This window comes from Anomaloglossus baeobatrachus, chromosome 11 (assembly GCF_048569485.1).
Source record: "Anomaloglossus baeobatrachus isolate aAnoBae1 chromosome 11, aAnoBae1.hap1, whole genome shotgun sequence".
Taxonomy (NCBI): Eukaryota; Metazoa; Chordata; class Amphibia; order Anura; family Aromobatidae; genus Anomaloglossus; species Anomaloglossus baeobatrachus.
This window is the reverse complement of record NC_134363.1, coordinates 177,168,948-177,186,252: the sequence shown is the minus strand read 5'-3', so window position 1 is coordinate 177,186,252 and position 17,305 is coordinate 177,168,948. Positions and strand designations below refer to the sequence as shown.

At 45.9% G+C, this 17,305-nt stretch overlaps 1 protein-coding gene across 3 annotated transcripts in view; it reads left to right on the top strand.

Moving 5' to 3' along the window:
- Positions 1–17,305, top strand: part of HOATZ (HOATZ cilia and flagella associated protein) — a 41,946-nt gene that overhangs the window by 10,735 nt on the left and 13,906 nt on the right. For all 3 annotated transcript variants that reach the window (XM_075327390.1, XM_075327391.1, XM_075327389.1), the window contains exon 4: positions 15,371–15,430. In XM_075327390.1, the coding sequence (XP_075183505.1) occupies positions 15,371–15,430 (60 nt within the window). The remainder of the gene's footprint in view (positions 1–15,370; positions 15,431–17,305) is intronic.

Here is a 17,305-nt window from a genome sequence, read left to right as displayed (position 1 = left end):
ATTCTCTCAATATAGGAATCTTGATGGATTATCCTGTGACAGACATCAAGAAAAAGGAGGGTCCATTAATTGAAAAAGACATATCATAAGAACTATACAATAAGGTGTATATGCCCAAAAATATAAAGAACATATTATATGAATCACATAAGGGAACAAAATTCCAAGGGCCAAAAAGAGTACAAGAGAATAAAGTAATAAGGGTTTTTTTTACCTGAAAAGGGATAGAAGACATTAAGTGAAATCCAGTGTATAAGGATATAATACCGCTATGTGGAAAGCTGGGAAATAATAAGAGTAGAAAAAAGGAAGTTTAGAACACCTTACTAACAATAAGACAATACAAAGCAAAAAGGCCCATTGGATAAGCTGGAGAGCAAAGCAGTATTACCTGTGTCCAGGGTGATCAGCGGTGGAGTGAGTAGAGTGAACTGACAGAGAGGGTTTATAAAGGGGAAGGGCGGGACAATTGAAGCAATTTCCTGAAGATGGAATATAAAAAAAAAAAAGGAGAAAACAGGAGAAACAGAGAAAGGAGGACCCAAAAACTTCCATGGAGATGGCGGTGAGCGTCAGCGTAACTATAGGAAAGAGGGGAAAGAAGTAAAATTACATGTCAAAGAAGCAATATCATATCATTAGATATACGGCATTTAATTAAACAGCAAGAGTGGGTTTAATATGCTTACAAAATGGTGAGAAATACATCACAAGGGTATATGAAGACACACGGAAATAATCTGAAATATCAGAATAATGATGTGTCGGTATAGAAAACAGCACAGATAAGACGGACCTCAAATAAAATAAGATAAACTTAATGATACTCATACTCCCTATTGAGACCGTGAGGGGACAGGGTACCCAGCGTATGGATCCAATAGGATTCCCTATTTTTAAGTATACCGACCCTGTCACCGCCACGTCTCAGTGGAGGAACATGTTCGAGAACTTGAAACCGGAGCTGGGAAACAGTGTGGCCACACTGAATGAAATGCTGAGGGATGGGTAACATTGTCAACTTGCAACGAATAGTGGATTTGTGTTTCCCGATGCGGTCTCGGATATGCTGGGTGGTCTCCCCAACATATCCGAGACCGCACGGACACTTGATAAGATAAACTACGTATGATGTATCACAAGTAAAAAAATCTTTAATGTGAAAAATCTTTCCTGTACGTGGATGAGTAAACTGACTGCCTTTAATAACATTGGAACAATGTGGGCAATGTAAACAAGGATAAGTGCCCTGTCGTGGTGTAGAGAGGAAGGATTGACGGGATTGACGAATAGATGACCCAATATCGGCCCTAACTAGAAGGTCACGGAGATTGGGGGAACGTTTATAAGAAAAAAGGGGTGGGATAGAAAATTCAGATATTTTCGGATATGATCGCTGCAAAACTGGCCAATGCCTCAATATGATGCTTTTAATAACGGAATGAAAAGGATGAAATGTATTAACAAATGTAGTAAAAGGTCCTGTGCGTTTAACCGAACCAGTGGAAAAACTTTTTTGAAGAGCAGAGCAAACCACTGATGGAGGATAACCCCGTTGGAGAAATTTATGAGACATTTCTTGATGTCTGCGAGAGCGTAGCTCATGATTGGTAACTATGCGTGAAACCCGTTTATATTGAGAACAAGGTAATGATTGTTTCAAATGGCGGGGATGACTGCTGGAATAATGCAAAAGACTGTTGCGGTCTGTGGGTTTTACATATAAATCAGACACAATATTACCCAGATGATCCATGGAGATAAGCGTATCCAAAAAATTAATAGCTGAAGAATCAGTATGTTGTGTAAATGTTAAACCAGGAACCCTTGTATTGAGAAAGTTGAAAAAATCGTCAAAAAGGGCATGAGAACCCGAAAAAACGATAAAAATATCATCAATATAACGTTTGTAAAAGGTTATATGGGATTGAAAAAGAGGATGATTATATACAAATAATGACTCGAAATGCGTCATAAAGATATTGGCATAAGGGGGAGCAGCATTAGAACCCATAGCGGTACCCTTAATTTGGAAATAGAATTGATCTTGGAAAAGAAAAAAATTCTTATGAAGAATAACATGTAATAATTCCAAGCAAAATTCTTTCTTTTTGGCCCTTGGAATTTTGTTCCCTTATGTGATTCATATAATATGTTCTTTATATTTTTGGGCATATACACCTTATTGTATAGTTCTTATGATATGTCTTTTTCAATTAATGGACCCTCCTTTTTCTTGATGTCTGTCACAGGATAATCCATCAAGATTCCTATATTGAGAGAATTATCTGTTATATACCATATAGGTATTTTTTCTTTGTTGTATTTTCTATATATTATAATGAGTTGACATAGTATGGTACTAATACATGTATGTATATATTTTTTTCCTTTGTCTAGTTGAATTTTGATGAAGGCTAAAATTGCCGAAACGTCAATTTCAATCAAAATAAACTCTAGTTTGAACACAAATTAATTGTTTCTTATGACTCAGAAGCGTGCCGGGATTTTTTTCTACTATATATTGTTATTTTCCTGAGCACTTACAGTGAGCCAGACCCTCTTGGACTTACCTGATCATACTTTTTGGTCTAGAGCTCCTGTTGTACCTACCTATTGAATATGGCTTCCAATATTTTTTCATATAACGAAGAACAATCTTCCCTTATTCATTCTCGAGTGACCTCTACAGGCCAATTCTTATTTACTCCAAGTGAGGAATCAAGAACCAAGGAGTATGAACGTGAACTGAAGCGCCAAGTAGCCCTTGAGCTTCATCTCATTACTCTTGCTGAGTATTACAAAGTTAAGAGGATACCCCGTGGCTTACGTGTCTCTTTGCGTCCAACCTTGTTCTCGGACAATCCGGAGTTCTGTATTACCTTTGAACAGATTCTCAATAAATGCTCATATGATCTCATGACACTTACTATTGATTATCTCCATAAGGAACTGAATATCATCTCTCAACAGATCTCAACCATTGAAGGACAATTAACCAACACTTTTTCATCCTCTGATCTTGTTACTATGAAATCCAAAATGGAATCTACCATATCAGAATACAAGAAATCTCTTCAGGAACGTAAACGTAGCAAATTTATGAGAGACGAGGGTGATTATAAACGCGGACAAGTCTATCGGTGGCGGTGCGGTGAATCTCCCGCACGTAGACGTCAACCTTTCAGACCCGATTATTCATCATCTGCTAGCTCCGGCAGTGAGAGGGATTTTCCACAGACGTCTTTTTTAGGCCCACGACGCGGTCTGCCACCAAAACGACGAGGAGGGGACAGAGGAGACTTTCAATCGGGAGATCGGATGACCACCAGATCTCAGGTAAGGCGGACCTCATTTTTAATATCTCCTCTTACACCTTGTCCCCCCTCGAATCACAAGTCCTTCAAAAGGGCTTGACTTTCTGCCCGACTCCTCATTTTGATACATTTAAACTCGATCAAGAGTTAAATAAATTTTTTAGATCTGTTCGGTTAAAAGTTCACTTTAATCAGATACTGCCTGATCCGAGTTCCACCTTGTCTGGTTCACTATTTTCATTCACATCATTAAATTTGGCTATGCCCAGTAGTTTCATGCCTCCACGCAACTATCACCCAGCAGAAACCTTTGTATCTCTCGTTAAGACTGACATTAATAATTTCATTGATACTGTCAAACGGGGTGAGTTACGGGTCAAGAATAATTTAACTCCATGTGAGACCCAAGCATTACAGTCCCTTAAGAATAATTCTTCGATAATTATCAAGCCAGCGGACAAGGGCGGCTCACTGGTGGTTATGGACAAGAGTTATTACACATCTGAGATTTTGTCACAGTTATCAGACAGTTCCACTTATTTACCTATATCGGGTGACCCTTCCCATGATATCAAACGTACCATCTTAGAGTTGATTCAACGTTTTTCCATCTCGGGTGTCATTGATTCTAAATTAGCTACTTATCTTAATAAGGTGAATCCGGTCATTCCGGTCATGTACACACTACCTAAGATACATAAGAATCTATGGCATCCACCTGGACGCCCGATTGTTGCTGCCACTGATTCTTTATTGTCACCATTGGCAATAACCTTAGATCGTATTTTATCTCCTCTTGTCACCAAGACCCCCTCGTATTTACGGGATACGGATGATTTTCTTCACCAACTTAAATCTCACAGTCCATTTCCACCTGACTCGTTTCTCGTCACGCTGGATGTAAATTCACTATACACCAGTATTGATCACGATTTAGGCTCACGAGCGGTCAATTGGTTTTTGGATACTTACAGTGATTTTTCGTCCCCACAGAAAGAATTTTGCTTGGAATTATTACATGTTATTCTTCATAAGAATTTTTTTCTTTTCCAAGATCAATTCTATTTCCAAATTAAGGGTACCGCTATGGGTTCTAATGCTGCTCCCCCTTATGCCAATATCTTTATGACGCATTTCGAGTCATTATTTGTATATAATCATCCTCTTTTTCAATCCCATATAACCTTTTACAAACGTTATATTGATGATATTTTTATCGTTTTTTCGGGTTCTCATGCCCTTTTTGACGATTTTTTCAACTTTCTCAATACAAGGGTTCCTGGTTTAACATTTACACAACATACTGATTCTTCAGCTATTAATTTTTTGGATACGCTTATCTCCATGGATCATCTGGGTAATATTGTGTCTGATTTATATGTAAAACCCACAGACCGCAACAGTCTTTTGCATTATTCCAGCAGTCATCCCCGCCATTTGAAACAATCATTACCTTGTTCTCAATATAAACGGGTTTCACGCATAGTTACCAATCATGAGCTACGCTCTCGCAGACATCAAGAAATGTCTCATAAATTTCTCCAACGGGGTTATCCTCCATCAGTGGTTTGCTCTGCTCTTCAAAAAAGTTTTTCCACTGGTTCGGTTAAACGCACAGGACCTTTTACTACATTTGTTAATACATTTCATCCTTTTCATTCCGTTATTAAAAGCATCATATTGAGGCATTGGCCAGTTTTGCAGCGATCATATCCGAAAATATCTGAATTTTCTATCCCACCCCTTTTTTCTTATAAACGTTCCCCCAATCTCCGTGACCTTCTAGTTAGGGCCGATATTGGGTCATCTATTCGTCAATCCCGTCAATCCTTCCTCTCTACACCACGACAGGGCACTTATCCTTGTTTACATTGCCCACATTGTTCCAATGTTATTAAAGGCAGTCAGTTTACTCATCCACGTACAGGAAAGATTTTTCACATTAAAGATTTTTTTACTTGTGATACATCATACGTAGTTTATCTTATCAAGTGTCCGTGCGGTCTCGGATATGTTGGGGAGACCACCCAGCATATCCGAGACCGCATCGGGAAACACAAATCCACTATTCGTTGCAAGTTGACAATGTTACCCATCCCTCAGCATTTCATTCAGTGTGGCCACACTGTTTCCCAGCTCCGGTTTCAAGTTCTCGAACATGTTCCTCCACTGAGACGTGGCGGTGACAGGGTCGGTATACTTAAAAATAGGGAATCCTATTGGATCCATACGCTGGGTACCCTGTCCCCTCACGGTCTCAATAGGGAGTATGAGTATCATTAAGTTTATCTTATTTTATTTGAGGTCCGTCTTATCTGTGCTGTTTTCTATACCGACACATCATTATTCTGATATTTCAGATTATTTCCGTGTGTCTTCATATACCCTTGTGATGTATTTCTCACCATTTTGTAAGCATATTAAACCCACTCTTGCTGTTTAATTAAATGCCGTATATCTAATGATATGATATTGCTTCTTTGACATGTAATTTTACTTCTTTCCCCTCTTTCCTATAGTTACGCTGACGCTCACCGCCATCTCCATGGAAGTTTTTGGGTCCTCCTTTCTCTGTTTCTCCTGTTTTCTCCTTTTTTTTTTTTTTTATTCCATCTTCAGGAAATTGCTTCAATTGTCCCGCCCTTCCCCTTTATAAACCCTCTCTGTCAGTTCACTCTACTCACTCCACCGCTGATCACCCTGGACACAGGTAATACTGCTTTGCTCTCCAGCTTATCCAATGGGCCTTTTTGCTTTGTATTGTCTTATTGTTAGTAAGGTGTTCTAAACTTCCTTTTTTCTACTCTTATTATTTCCCAGCTTTCCACATAGCGGTATTATATCCTTATACACTGGATTTCACTTAATGTCTTCTATCCCTTTTCAGGTAAAAAAAACCCTTATTACTTTATTCTCTTGTACTCTTTTTGGCCCTTGGAATTTTGTTCCCTTATGTGATTCATATAATATGTTCTTTATATTTTTGGGCATATACACCTTATTGTATAGTTCTTATGATATGTCTTTTTCAATTAATGGACCCTCCTTTTTCTTGATGTCTGTCACAGGATAATCCATCAAGATTCCTATATTGAGAGAATTATCTGTTATATACCATATAGGTATTTTTTCTTTGTTGTATTTTCTATATATTATAATGAGTTGACATAGTATGGTACTAATACATGTATGTATATATTTTTTTCCTTTGTCTAGTTGAATTTTGATGAAGGCTAAAATTGCCGAAACGTCAATTTCAATCAAAATAAACTCTAGTTTGAACACAAATTAATTGTTTCTTATGACTCAGAAGCGTGCCGGGATTTTTTTCTACTATATATTGTTATTTTCCTGAGCACTTACAGTGAGCCAGACCCTCTTGGACTTACCCCGCAGGTGTAACCTCCATGTGGCTTTTCCCAAAAGATGATACTGGAAAGAAAGCTTGTACATAAAGCGAGCGCAGTCCCCGAGGAGCGATGACTTATAACAGATCCCCCGAGAGCCACATCCACGGCTGTGAACGTGGCCGCAGTGTATAAGCCTCAGCTATCCAGGAGGCCACGTTCACGGTCCATCACCGAAGCCACCGGTGTGTTCCTACCGGAGCCATAAAGGCCGCGAGTTCCCACATATGACAGCAGGACGGTGCTTCCGCCATTGATACGTAGCGCGGAGAATACGGACATACTGCACCCGTCTGTATCTGCCCTAGGGGGGACGTCTGGGGCCGCTGCGCTGGTATATGCGGCCAGCAGTGTGGGGATAAATGTGGATGTGGGGGGCACTGGGGTCTATTACACTATTGTATGCGGCATCTGGCTTGTGCCCTGTGGCGTGCTGGTTTTGCATTGTTATAAGTGGAATCTGTGGCTTTTCCATTATAACTATAAGGATAACGTTTGGAACACCATTCTAAGTCTGAACTGGGTGCAAAAACCTAAAAAAACATCACTATGGGGAGATAAGGTATGCACACCAGTGACTATGTAAGGGGAATACATGTAATAGCAGAAACTGCTGTGTGAATACTGACATGAAAAATCCAATAGCTATATGTAAGAGTGAAAATGTGAAAAATGGAATCTGCATTACTGCCATGAACATATGAATCAAGAGAAATTTTTTTTTTTGTTTTTCGTTTGTGAACCCTCCCCAACACACCTATTGCCAATCCATATCATACGTATTTATAGCCTGGGTCTCAGCTTCCCATACACGGTAAGTTTTTTAACTGCATGAGAGGACACACACGAGCTCGGGACCCCAACGTAGAGAAATACTTTGGCGTAGTGTTGGGGCTCTATTGCATTGATCAATTCAGTAGCTAAATTTCTCTTGATTCATATATTCATGGCAGTAATGCAGATTCCATTTTTCACATTTCATTCTTACATATAGCTATTGAATTTTTCAAGTCAGTATTCACACAGCAGTTTCTGCTATTCCATGTATTCCCCTTACATAGTCACTGGTGTGCATACCTTATCTCCCCATATTTCCATTATAACTGACTGTGCCTGTTGCAATATTACAGGGGGGCTTTGTTATGTGCTATATTTGTTTTTTGCTTTGTTATGATGCAAGTAGGGCTTTTGCAGTAATATTGGGGTTGTCACATTGCTTTGGGCAGGGCATTTGCACTGTTTGGGGGGGGGGTATCTGTGACATTTGCGCTGTTTTGAGGGGCATTTGTGGCTGTTTCACTATTTTGGGGGGGAATCGGTGACATTTGCACTGTTTTGGGGGGCATCAGTGACATTTGTGCACACTGTTTTGGGGGGCATCAGTGACATTTGCACACACTGTTTTGGGGGGAATCTGTAACATTTGCACTGTTTTGGGGGGCATCAGTGACATTTGTGCACACTGTTTTAGGGGGAATCGGTAACACTTGCACTGTTTTGGGGGGCATCTGTGACATTTGCACTGTTTTGGGCGGGAATCTTTGAAATTTGTACACACTGTTTTGGGGTGCATCAGTGACATTTGGACACCTTGTATTGGGGGCATCTATAACATTAGCACTGTATTGTGGGCCATCGGGGACATTTGCACTGTTTGGGGGGCATCTGTGGCTGTTTCACTGTTTTATGGGAAATCTTGTTTTGCACTGTTATACCGGGCATCTCTGGTTTTTGCATTAATACAGGGGGCAGGGGGGCAACAGTGACTGTATAGGAATCGTCTGCAGCTTCTGTACAGATATGTGAGGTGTCCACACTTTTCTTTTGTGCTGTTTTGGGGGGACTTTTGTGGCTTTCGCATTACTATTGGGGGGCATTGTTATATGGGGTATCTACAGCTGTTACACCACTATCACATGGGGCATTTGTGAGTTGCACTAATTTATAAGTGTATGCAGGGGGTTTATATGTATGTGTATATGTGTGTGTATATATATGTGTGTGTGTGTGTATATGTATATATATATATATGTGTGTATGTGTATGTATATGTGTATATATAAATTCTGATATTGGCAGTGACAGGTAAACCACTGCTATAATGAAATCTCCCTGATGTCTTCCTATCTCCATTATAACCCTAACTAATAGTGACGGCCCCGATTCCCATAATAACCTCTATTAGATTATAGATGCTCGCCGTGCATTTTATATCCAGCAATCCTTTTATCGTGCACGTGCTAATGTCGTGTAATGAATTCTCCCGGAGTAATCAGACGCCGCGCGAAATCTGGAAAAACCAATTGTTCAGATGGATCCTCCCTTCTATCTGCGTCCTGCGGAGAACGCGCCTGGATACGTGATACATTTTCTGCGCTACTTTTCTCGTACTTTTCCTAAATTACATTCGGCGTCCAGTTCAGAGCTTCATTTACAATTTTGCTGACTTCACAGCTGAAATTACTCATGATTGATTATCATCAAAATCTGCACAGGATTCTTCTTGTGCTAATCCATATTGTAAGAACGTACGATCCTCGTGGAAGTCGTCTCAATGAGGCCACACATGTATTTGGACCTTCAAACTCTTCCCCAATGGAAGAAGTCTGGTAGAGAAGTATTGACCATGTTGAATTACAATGCCTGATTTATTTATGTTTTTGCCCCCCGGAGATAAGCCACCGCCGGAGGTGCTTGGCACCAGCCGACAACCGTCAAATGCTTGGCCAAGATTCTCTTCTGTCACTAGATCTTTGCACCCATCGGGGTCTGTATAGAGCAGCATAGATGAGTGCATTGTAATATCTGCTCATCCCAGCTACTTTATGTGCCCAAGCCCACCCACGTGCACCCCATAATCATCCATAACTTGGTAAATCTGCTCCCATTCCAGTAAAATTCTTTCTGTTTAATGTAAAAAGAGCCCCCGGGCCTCGCGCCAGCCGTACACATCTTTATAGTATCTCCTGACGAAGCTGAGCTGTGCAGCGCAGTGCATTCTGCAAGTCAGCAAATACGCGCTTCCAATTAATTGCAGCAGCAGTGCTTCCAGTCCATTAGGAGACATTAAACATTTCTTTCCAAGTCGGATCAGCGGAGTAGCAGGGGCGCTGCTGCTGTCGATGGATTTAACCATTTTACTACTCTTTACAAATTATGAGATTTCACATTTTCCATTTATTGGCTGATACATAGGTATATACACGATGTGATATGTAATTATAATTTATTCATCAAGGGTTAAAACATCTGATTGGTGGAAGTCAGAATCTAGGCACTCCAACTAATCGGCTGTATAAGGAGTCCATGGTGCATGGTGAGTGCTACGGCCTCCCATGCTCTGATCTCCCGCGCGTCGTAGCCCTGCTCGGGCCTCCCGCGCGTCGTAGCCCTGCTCGGGCCTCCCGCGCGTCGTAGCCTTGCTCGGGCCTCCCGCGCGTCGTAGCCCTGCTCGGGCCTCCCGCGCGTCGTAGCCCTGCTCGGGCCTCCCGCGCGTCGTAGCCCTGCTCGGGCCTCCCGCGCGTCGTAGCCCTGCTCGGGCCTCCCGCGCGTCGTAGCCCTGCTCGGGCCTCCCGCGCGTCGTAGCCCTGATAGGACTGGATCTGGTTGGGTTGTTGTGTGTATTGGTGACAGATGTGATTGATGGGATTGGACCTGGTTGGGTTGTTGTGTGTATTGGTGACAGATGTGATTGATGGGACTGTATCTGGTTGGGTTGTTGTGTGTATTGGTGACAGATGTGATTGATGGGACTGTATCTGGTTGGGTTGTTGTGTGTATTGGTGACAGATGTGATTGATTGGACTGGACCTGGTTGGGTTGTTGTGTGTATTGGTGACAGATGTGATTGATTGGACTGGACCTGGTTGGGTTGTTGTGTGTATTGGTGACAGATGTGATTGATTGGACTGGACCTGGTTGGGTTGTTGTGTGTATTGGTGACAGATGTGATTGATTGGACTGTATCTGGTTGGGTTGTTGTGTGTATTGATTACAGATGTGATTGATTGGACTGGACCTGGTTGGGTTGTTGTGTGTATTGGTGACAGATGTGATTGATTGGACTGGACCTGGTTGGGTTGTTGTGTGTATTGGTGACAGATGTGATTGATTGGACTGGACCTGGTTGGGTTGTTCTTGCATTGGGCTCTGATTTATCGGACGCTGTAGCACATGGAGCCAGTCACTACATTACGGCCGTCATTGATCGGCCCCATCACTCAGGTTAATGAACTCTGCCGCTTGCCCGATGATAATTAGCAGATTGCATCAATCAGAAGATAAACATTTCTGCTGTTCATAGGGAGATTATTATTGGGAAATGTGGATATAAATGGCCACCGAGTAATTACATGACATATAACAAAGCTGAAACCAGGAGAGAGCCATGAAATGAGTGATCACTTGCTTTATGGGTAATATGTCTTCTCTCCGCTCAGCACAATATGACCTAAGAAGAGTCGGAGTGCCCATCAGATGCAAGGACAATTCTTCCATGGACCCCTCATTTTCACACAGGACCGGGATCTCATGGTCTTGCTCTCACCTCCTACAACAATATAAAACTGTGCGTATACGAGGTTAATCCCCATTCCATGCTGTGTCACTAACTTGCCAGCCGCTCTTTTATGGTGGGCAGTTTTTTATCAGCATTCTTCCAGTATTATAGGTTCAGGACTTCCTTTCCCTCACTTCCCAGCATGTGCTGTCCTTGCCATCGTCCATGCCCTGAGTTGAAGCCCGTTTTATTTGTTATGTCTGTATGAACGTTGTCAGACAGGAGAGTAGGAGCAGAGCGTTAAAGACCCAACTACACTTCTGACCCGCCCCTGCTTTCAGATAGAGGAACAAAGACCCGCCTCTGGTTTAAGTAGATGGACAAAGACCCACCCCTGCTTTCAGAAGATGGACAAAGACCCACCCCTGCTTTCAGTAGATGGTCAAAGACCTGCCCCTGCTTTCAGTAGATGGTCAAGGACCTGCCCCTGCTTTCAGTAGATGGTCAAGGACCTGCCCCTGCTTTCAGTAGATGGTCAAAGACCTACCCCTGCTTTCAGTAGATGGTCAAAGACCTGCCCCTGCTTTGCATAGAGGGAGAAAGACCTGCCCCTGCTTTCATTAGAGGGACAAAGACCCACCCCCGCTTTCAGTAGAGGGACAAAGACCCGCCCCCGCTTTCAGTAGAGGGACAAGGACCCGCCCCTGCTTTCAGTAGAGGGACAAGGACCCGCCCCTGCTTTCAGTAGAGGGACAAGGACCCGCCCCTGCTTTCAGTAGAGGGACAAGGACCCGCCCCTGCTTTCAGTAGAGGGACAAGGACCCGCCCCTGCTTTCAGTAAAGGGACAAGGACCCGCACCTGCTTTCAGTAGAGGGACAAGGACCCGCCCCTGCTTTCAGTAGAGCGACAAGGACCCGTCCGTGTGTTTTGTAAAGCGACAAGGAGCCACCCACCCCTTTTTGTTGAGGGACAAGGGCCCGCCCCTGCTTTCAGTAGAGAGACAAGGGAGGGACACGCCCCTGCTTTTAGTAGAGGGACAAGGACACGCCCCCGCTTTCAGTAGAGGGAAAAGGACACGCCCCCGCTTTCAGTAGAGGGACAAGGACCCACCCCCACTTTCAGTAGAGGGACAAGGACCCACCCCTGCTTTCAGTAGAGGGACAAGGACATGCCCCCGCTTTCAGTAGAGGGACAAGGACCCACCCCCACTTTCAGTAGAGGGACAAGGACCCACCCCCGCTTTCAGTAGAGGGACAAGGACCCGCCCCTGCTTTCAGTAGAGGGACAAGGACCCGCCCCTGCTTTCAGTAGAGGGACAAGGACCCGCCCCTGCTTTCAGTAGAGGGACAAGGACCCGCCCCTGCTTTCAGTAGAGGGACAAGGACCCGCCCCTGCTTTCAGTAGAGGGACAAGGACCCGCCCCTGCTTTCAGTAGAGGGACAAGGACCCGCCCCTGCTTTCAGTAGAGGGACAAGGACCCGCCCCTGCTTTCAGTAGAGGGACAAGGACCCGCCCCTGCTTTCAGTAGAGGGACAAGGACCCGCCCCTGCTTTCAGTAGAGGGACAAGGACCCGCCCCTGCTTTCAGTAGAGGGACAAGGACCCGCCCCTGCTTTCAGTAGAGGGACAAGGACCCGCCCCTGCTTTCAGTAGAGGGACAAGGACCCGCCCCTGCTTTCAGTAGAGGGACAAGGACCCGCCCCTGCTTTCAGTAGAGGGACAAGGACCCGCCCCTGCTTTCAGTAGAGGGACAAGGACCCGCCCCTGCTTTCAGTAGAGGGACAAGGACCCGCCCCTGCTTTCAGTAGAGGGACAAGGACCCGCCCCTGCTTTCAGTAGAGGGACAAGGACCCGCCCCTGCTTTCAGTAGAGGGACAAGGACCCGCCCCTGCTTTCAGTAGAGGGACAAGGACCCGCCCCTGCTTTCAGTAGAGGGACAAGGACCCGCCCCTGCTTTCAGTAGAGGGACAAGGACCCGCCCCTGCTTTCAGTAGAGGGACAAGGACCCGCCCCTGCTTTCAGTAGAGGGACAAGGACCCGCCCCTGCTTTCAGTAGAGGGACAAGGACCCGCCCCTGCTTTCAGTAGAGGGACAAGGACCCGCCCCTGCTTTCAGTAGAGGGACAAGGACCCGCCCCTGCTTTCAGTAGAGGGACAAGGACCCGCCCCTGCTTTCAGTAGAGGGACAAGGACCCGCCCCTGCTTTCAGTAGAGGGACAAGGACCCGCCCCTGCTTTCAGTAGAGGGACAAGGACCCGCCCCTGCTTTCAGTAGAGGGACAAGGACCCGCCCCTGCTTTCAGTAGAGGGACAAGGACCCGCCCCTGCTTTCAGTAGAGGGACAAGGACCCGCCCCTGCTTTCAGTAGAGGGACAAGGACCCGCCCCTGCTTTCAGTAGAGGGACAAGGACCCGCCCCTGCTTTCAGTAGAGGGACAAGGACCCGCCCCTGCTTTCAGTAGAGGGACAAGGACCCGCCCCTGCTTTCAGTAGAGGGACAAGGACCCGCCCCTGCTTTCAGTAGAGGAACAAGGACCCGCCCCTGCTTTCAGTAGAGGGACAAGGACCCGCCCCTGCTTTCAGTAGAGGGACAAGGACCCGCCCCTGCTTTCAGTAGAGGGACAAGGACCCGCCCCTGCTTTCAGTAGAGGGACAAGGACCCGCCCCTGCTTTCAGTAGAGGGACAAGGACCCGCCCCTGCTTTCAGTAGAGGGACAAGGACCCGCCCCTGCTTTCAGTAGAGCGACAAGGACCTGTCCGTGTGTTTTGTAAAGCGACAAGGAGCCACCCACCCCTTTTTGTTGAGGGACAAGGGCCCGCCCCTGCTTTCAGTAGAGAGACAAGGGAGGGACACGCCCCTGCTTTTAGTAGAGGGACAAGGACACGCCCCCGCTTTCAGTAGAGGGAAAAGGACACGCCCCCGCTTTCAGTAGAGGGACAAGGACCCGCCCCCGCTTTCAGTAGAGGGACAAGGACCCGCCGCCGCTTTCAGTAGAGGGACAAGGACATGCCCCCGCTTTCAGTAGAGGGACAAGGACCCGCCCCCGCTTTCAGTAGAGGGACAAGGACCCGCCCCCGCTTTCAGTAGAGGGACAAGGACCCGCCCCCGCTTTCAGTAGAGGGACAAGGACCCGCCCCCGCTTTCAGTAGAGGGACAAGGACCCGCCCCCGCTTTCAGTAGAGGGACAAGGACCCGCCCCCGCTTTCAGTAGAGGGACAAGGACCCGCCCCCGCTTTCAGTAGAGGGACAAGGACCCGCCCCCGCTTTCAGTAGAGGGACAAGGACCCGCCCCTGCTTTCAGTAGAGGGACAAGGACCCGCCCCTGCTTTCAGTAGAGGGACAAGGACCCGCCCCTGCTTTCAGTAGAGGGACAAGGACCCGCCCCTGCTTTCAGTAGAGGGACAAGGACCCGCCCCTGCTTTCAGTAGAGGGACAAGGACCCGCCCCTGCTTTCAGTAGAGGGACAAGGACCCGCCCCTGCTTTCAGTAGAGGGACAAGGACCCGCCCCTGCTTTCAGTAGAGGGACAAGGACCCGCCCCTGCTTTCAGTAGAGGGACAAGGACCCGCCCCTGCTTTCAGTAGAGGGACAAGGACCCGCCCCTGCTTTCAGTAGAGGGACAAGGACCCGCCCCTGCTTTCAGTAGAGGGACAATGGCTTGCCCCGCTTTTTGTAAAGGGACAAAGACTCCCCTCTACTGCCTGTAGTCATTTTGGTGCCCGTGCTGCTGGAGGTGGTTACACTTGACAACAGGCAGTGAACACAAAGTTACACAGAATGAGGGCACCTCGTGGCCAGCACTGAAGAAAATCTTTGGGCTGAAAATGTAATTTTGGGGTAAATAAAGTAATTATTGCATTGCCCACCAGATGAGCCTATGTTTATTAAACGACTGTGACCGTATAGGTCACTTAGCTGTCAAGTGTGAGGTGTGAACTGACTTAAAGGGTTTGTCCAAAAGTAAAAAACCGGATCACTGCTTTTTTTTTTGTTTTTTTTTTAGTCCAAAAAACAGCACCACACCTGGCTGCATTCTGTACTGCAGTTTGCATGAATAATTAATAAAATAATATTTATTCACTTTTATAGCACCATTAATACCATAGCTCTTCACATGAAGGTAACCGTTTTGCTTTATTTGCTTTTTAAAGGCTAAAAGAAGGGAGGAAATCATCGCCCTGCTGAAAAAGCAAAGAGAGGAACGTATGAAGGTACAGTTATGCCTTAATAGCATAAATAATGAACCTCTGTATGCTACATGGTTGTTTGAGGACACTCGTATACATGTACAGTATGTCCATTGTCCCTCTATCCTTTGGAGCCTCTTCCTGTGTGATAAGGCCATGGCACCCTGTGTCTCTATTGCAGACCATCGATATTTTTTTTTTTTTTTGGTTCTGGCGCTGTACCCCCGCAGTCGCTGCCAGGTCACCAGCTGATCTTACAGTCAGAAACTGGCTCTCGCTGCCAGGAGCAGTGCCCGCGCTGCTTCGGCAGTTTAACCCTCTAAATGCTGTGATAGTGCTATCACAGCATTCAGGAAACAGGGAGAGGAATCGCTTACCTCTCCCTGGCGATCAGGTCCCTGTAATGTGATCACAGGAACCCGATCGCTACCGGGTTACTGAGGTATGGATCGCCTTACAGACCAGGGCACCTATGTCACCGGAGTTCCTTCCAACAAGGTCCCGCGGTAAAGACTGCGAGGCCTAGGTACAGGGAACCCTGGTGACATTACAAGGTGAACCAAGCTCATGCCAGCAGATCTGCAGGAAACCCCAGTGATCTGCCAGCATGAACTCGATTCACCTTGTGACGTCACCGGGGTTCTCTGCACCTAGGCCTTGTAGCCTTTATAGTTGGACCTTGCTGGAAGATCGTAGGAGGCAGGGAGAGGTGAACCGAGTTCTTGCCGGCGGATCCACCAATCAATTCATCTTGTGATGTCACCGAAGTTCCCTGCGGTAGGTCCCACAGTAAAGACTGCGAGACGAGGCTGCAGTGAACCAGTGATGCCAGTGACTAGGTGGCACTAGACACTACTTGCATGCAGTAAATGGAGAGGTAGTCAGACAAGCAGAGGTCAGAAGCCAGTAGGTAACGGCAGGGCACTGGTAGCAGACAGAGACGAGGTCAAGATAGAAGCCCAAGGGTCAGGATTCCAGGAGACTATGTACAGGATACAAGGAGAAGGCGGTGACATGGTCAGGAGGAGGTCTGAGGTCAGCAGCCAGGAGGTAACGACAGGACACTGGGAGCAGACAGAGACGAGGTCAAGATACAAGCCAAGGGTCAGGATTCCAGGAGACTATGTACAGGATACAAGGGGAAGGCGGTGACATGGTCAGGAGGAGGTCTGAGGTCGGCAGCCTGGAGGTAACGACAAAAACAGGAAGACAGGCAGAGAAGAGTCAACAACAGTCTAGAGTCGAGAGCCAACATCAGATCACTAAACACTACGGGAGCCGATAGCACTACTGTATAACCAGGAAGTATGACTGGTGACGTTCCGGGCGTGCATGGTCCCTAATGAAGCAGAGCAATCACCAGGAACGAGGAGCATCTGAGTAGGCACCTTCCAGGACCAGCGTAAAACCCAGAGCTCAGAGACAACCCGTTGCAGAGCTTCCAAACCTACAAAAAGCTCTGTGCGATAGAACAGCAAGTACCGGCTCTGCAGGAGAGCATGGCAGAACATAACAACACAAGATGTTCTGTGCATCGGAACCGTGACAGAACCCCAGTGACGTAAAAAAAAGCACATAAAAATGCACAAAAAAAAGCAACGTGTACATATAGATATGTTTTTTCCTGCGTTTTTCACTGACTCCATTGAAGTCAATTGGTGAAAAAAGCAGGAAAAACCGCAGAAACAATTGACACCCCGCTTCTTTTTTCAGCAACAAAAACTGCAAGGAAAAAAGAAGCGAGTCAGGATTGTCATAGACTTTGCTGGGATGATTTTTCCTTTGTTTTATTGATTAAAAAAAGCATGAAAAAAAAGCCCCGTGGGTAAAAGGCCTAAATGGCTCCCTAGCAAGAAATTACATTTGAGCTATATCCCACGCCGCATTTTGGGAGCAGAG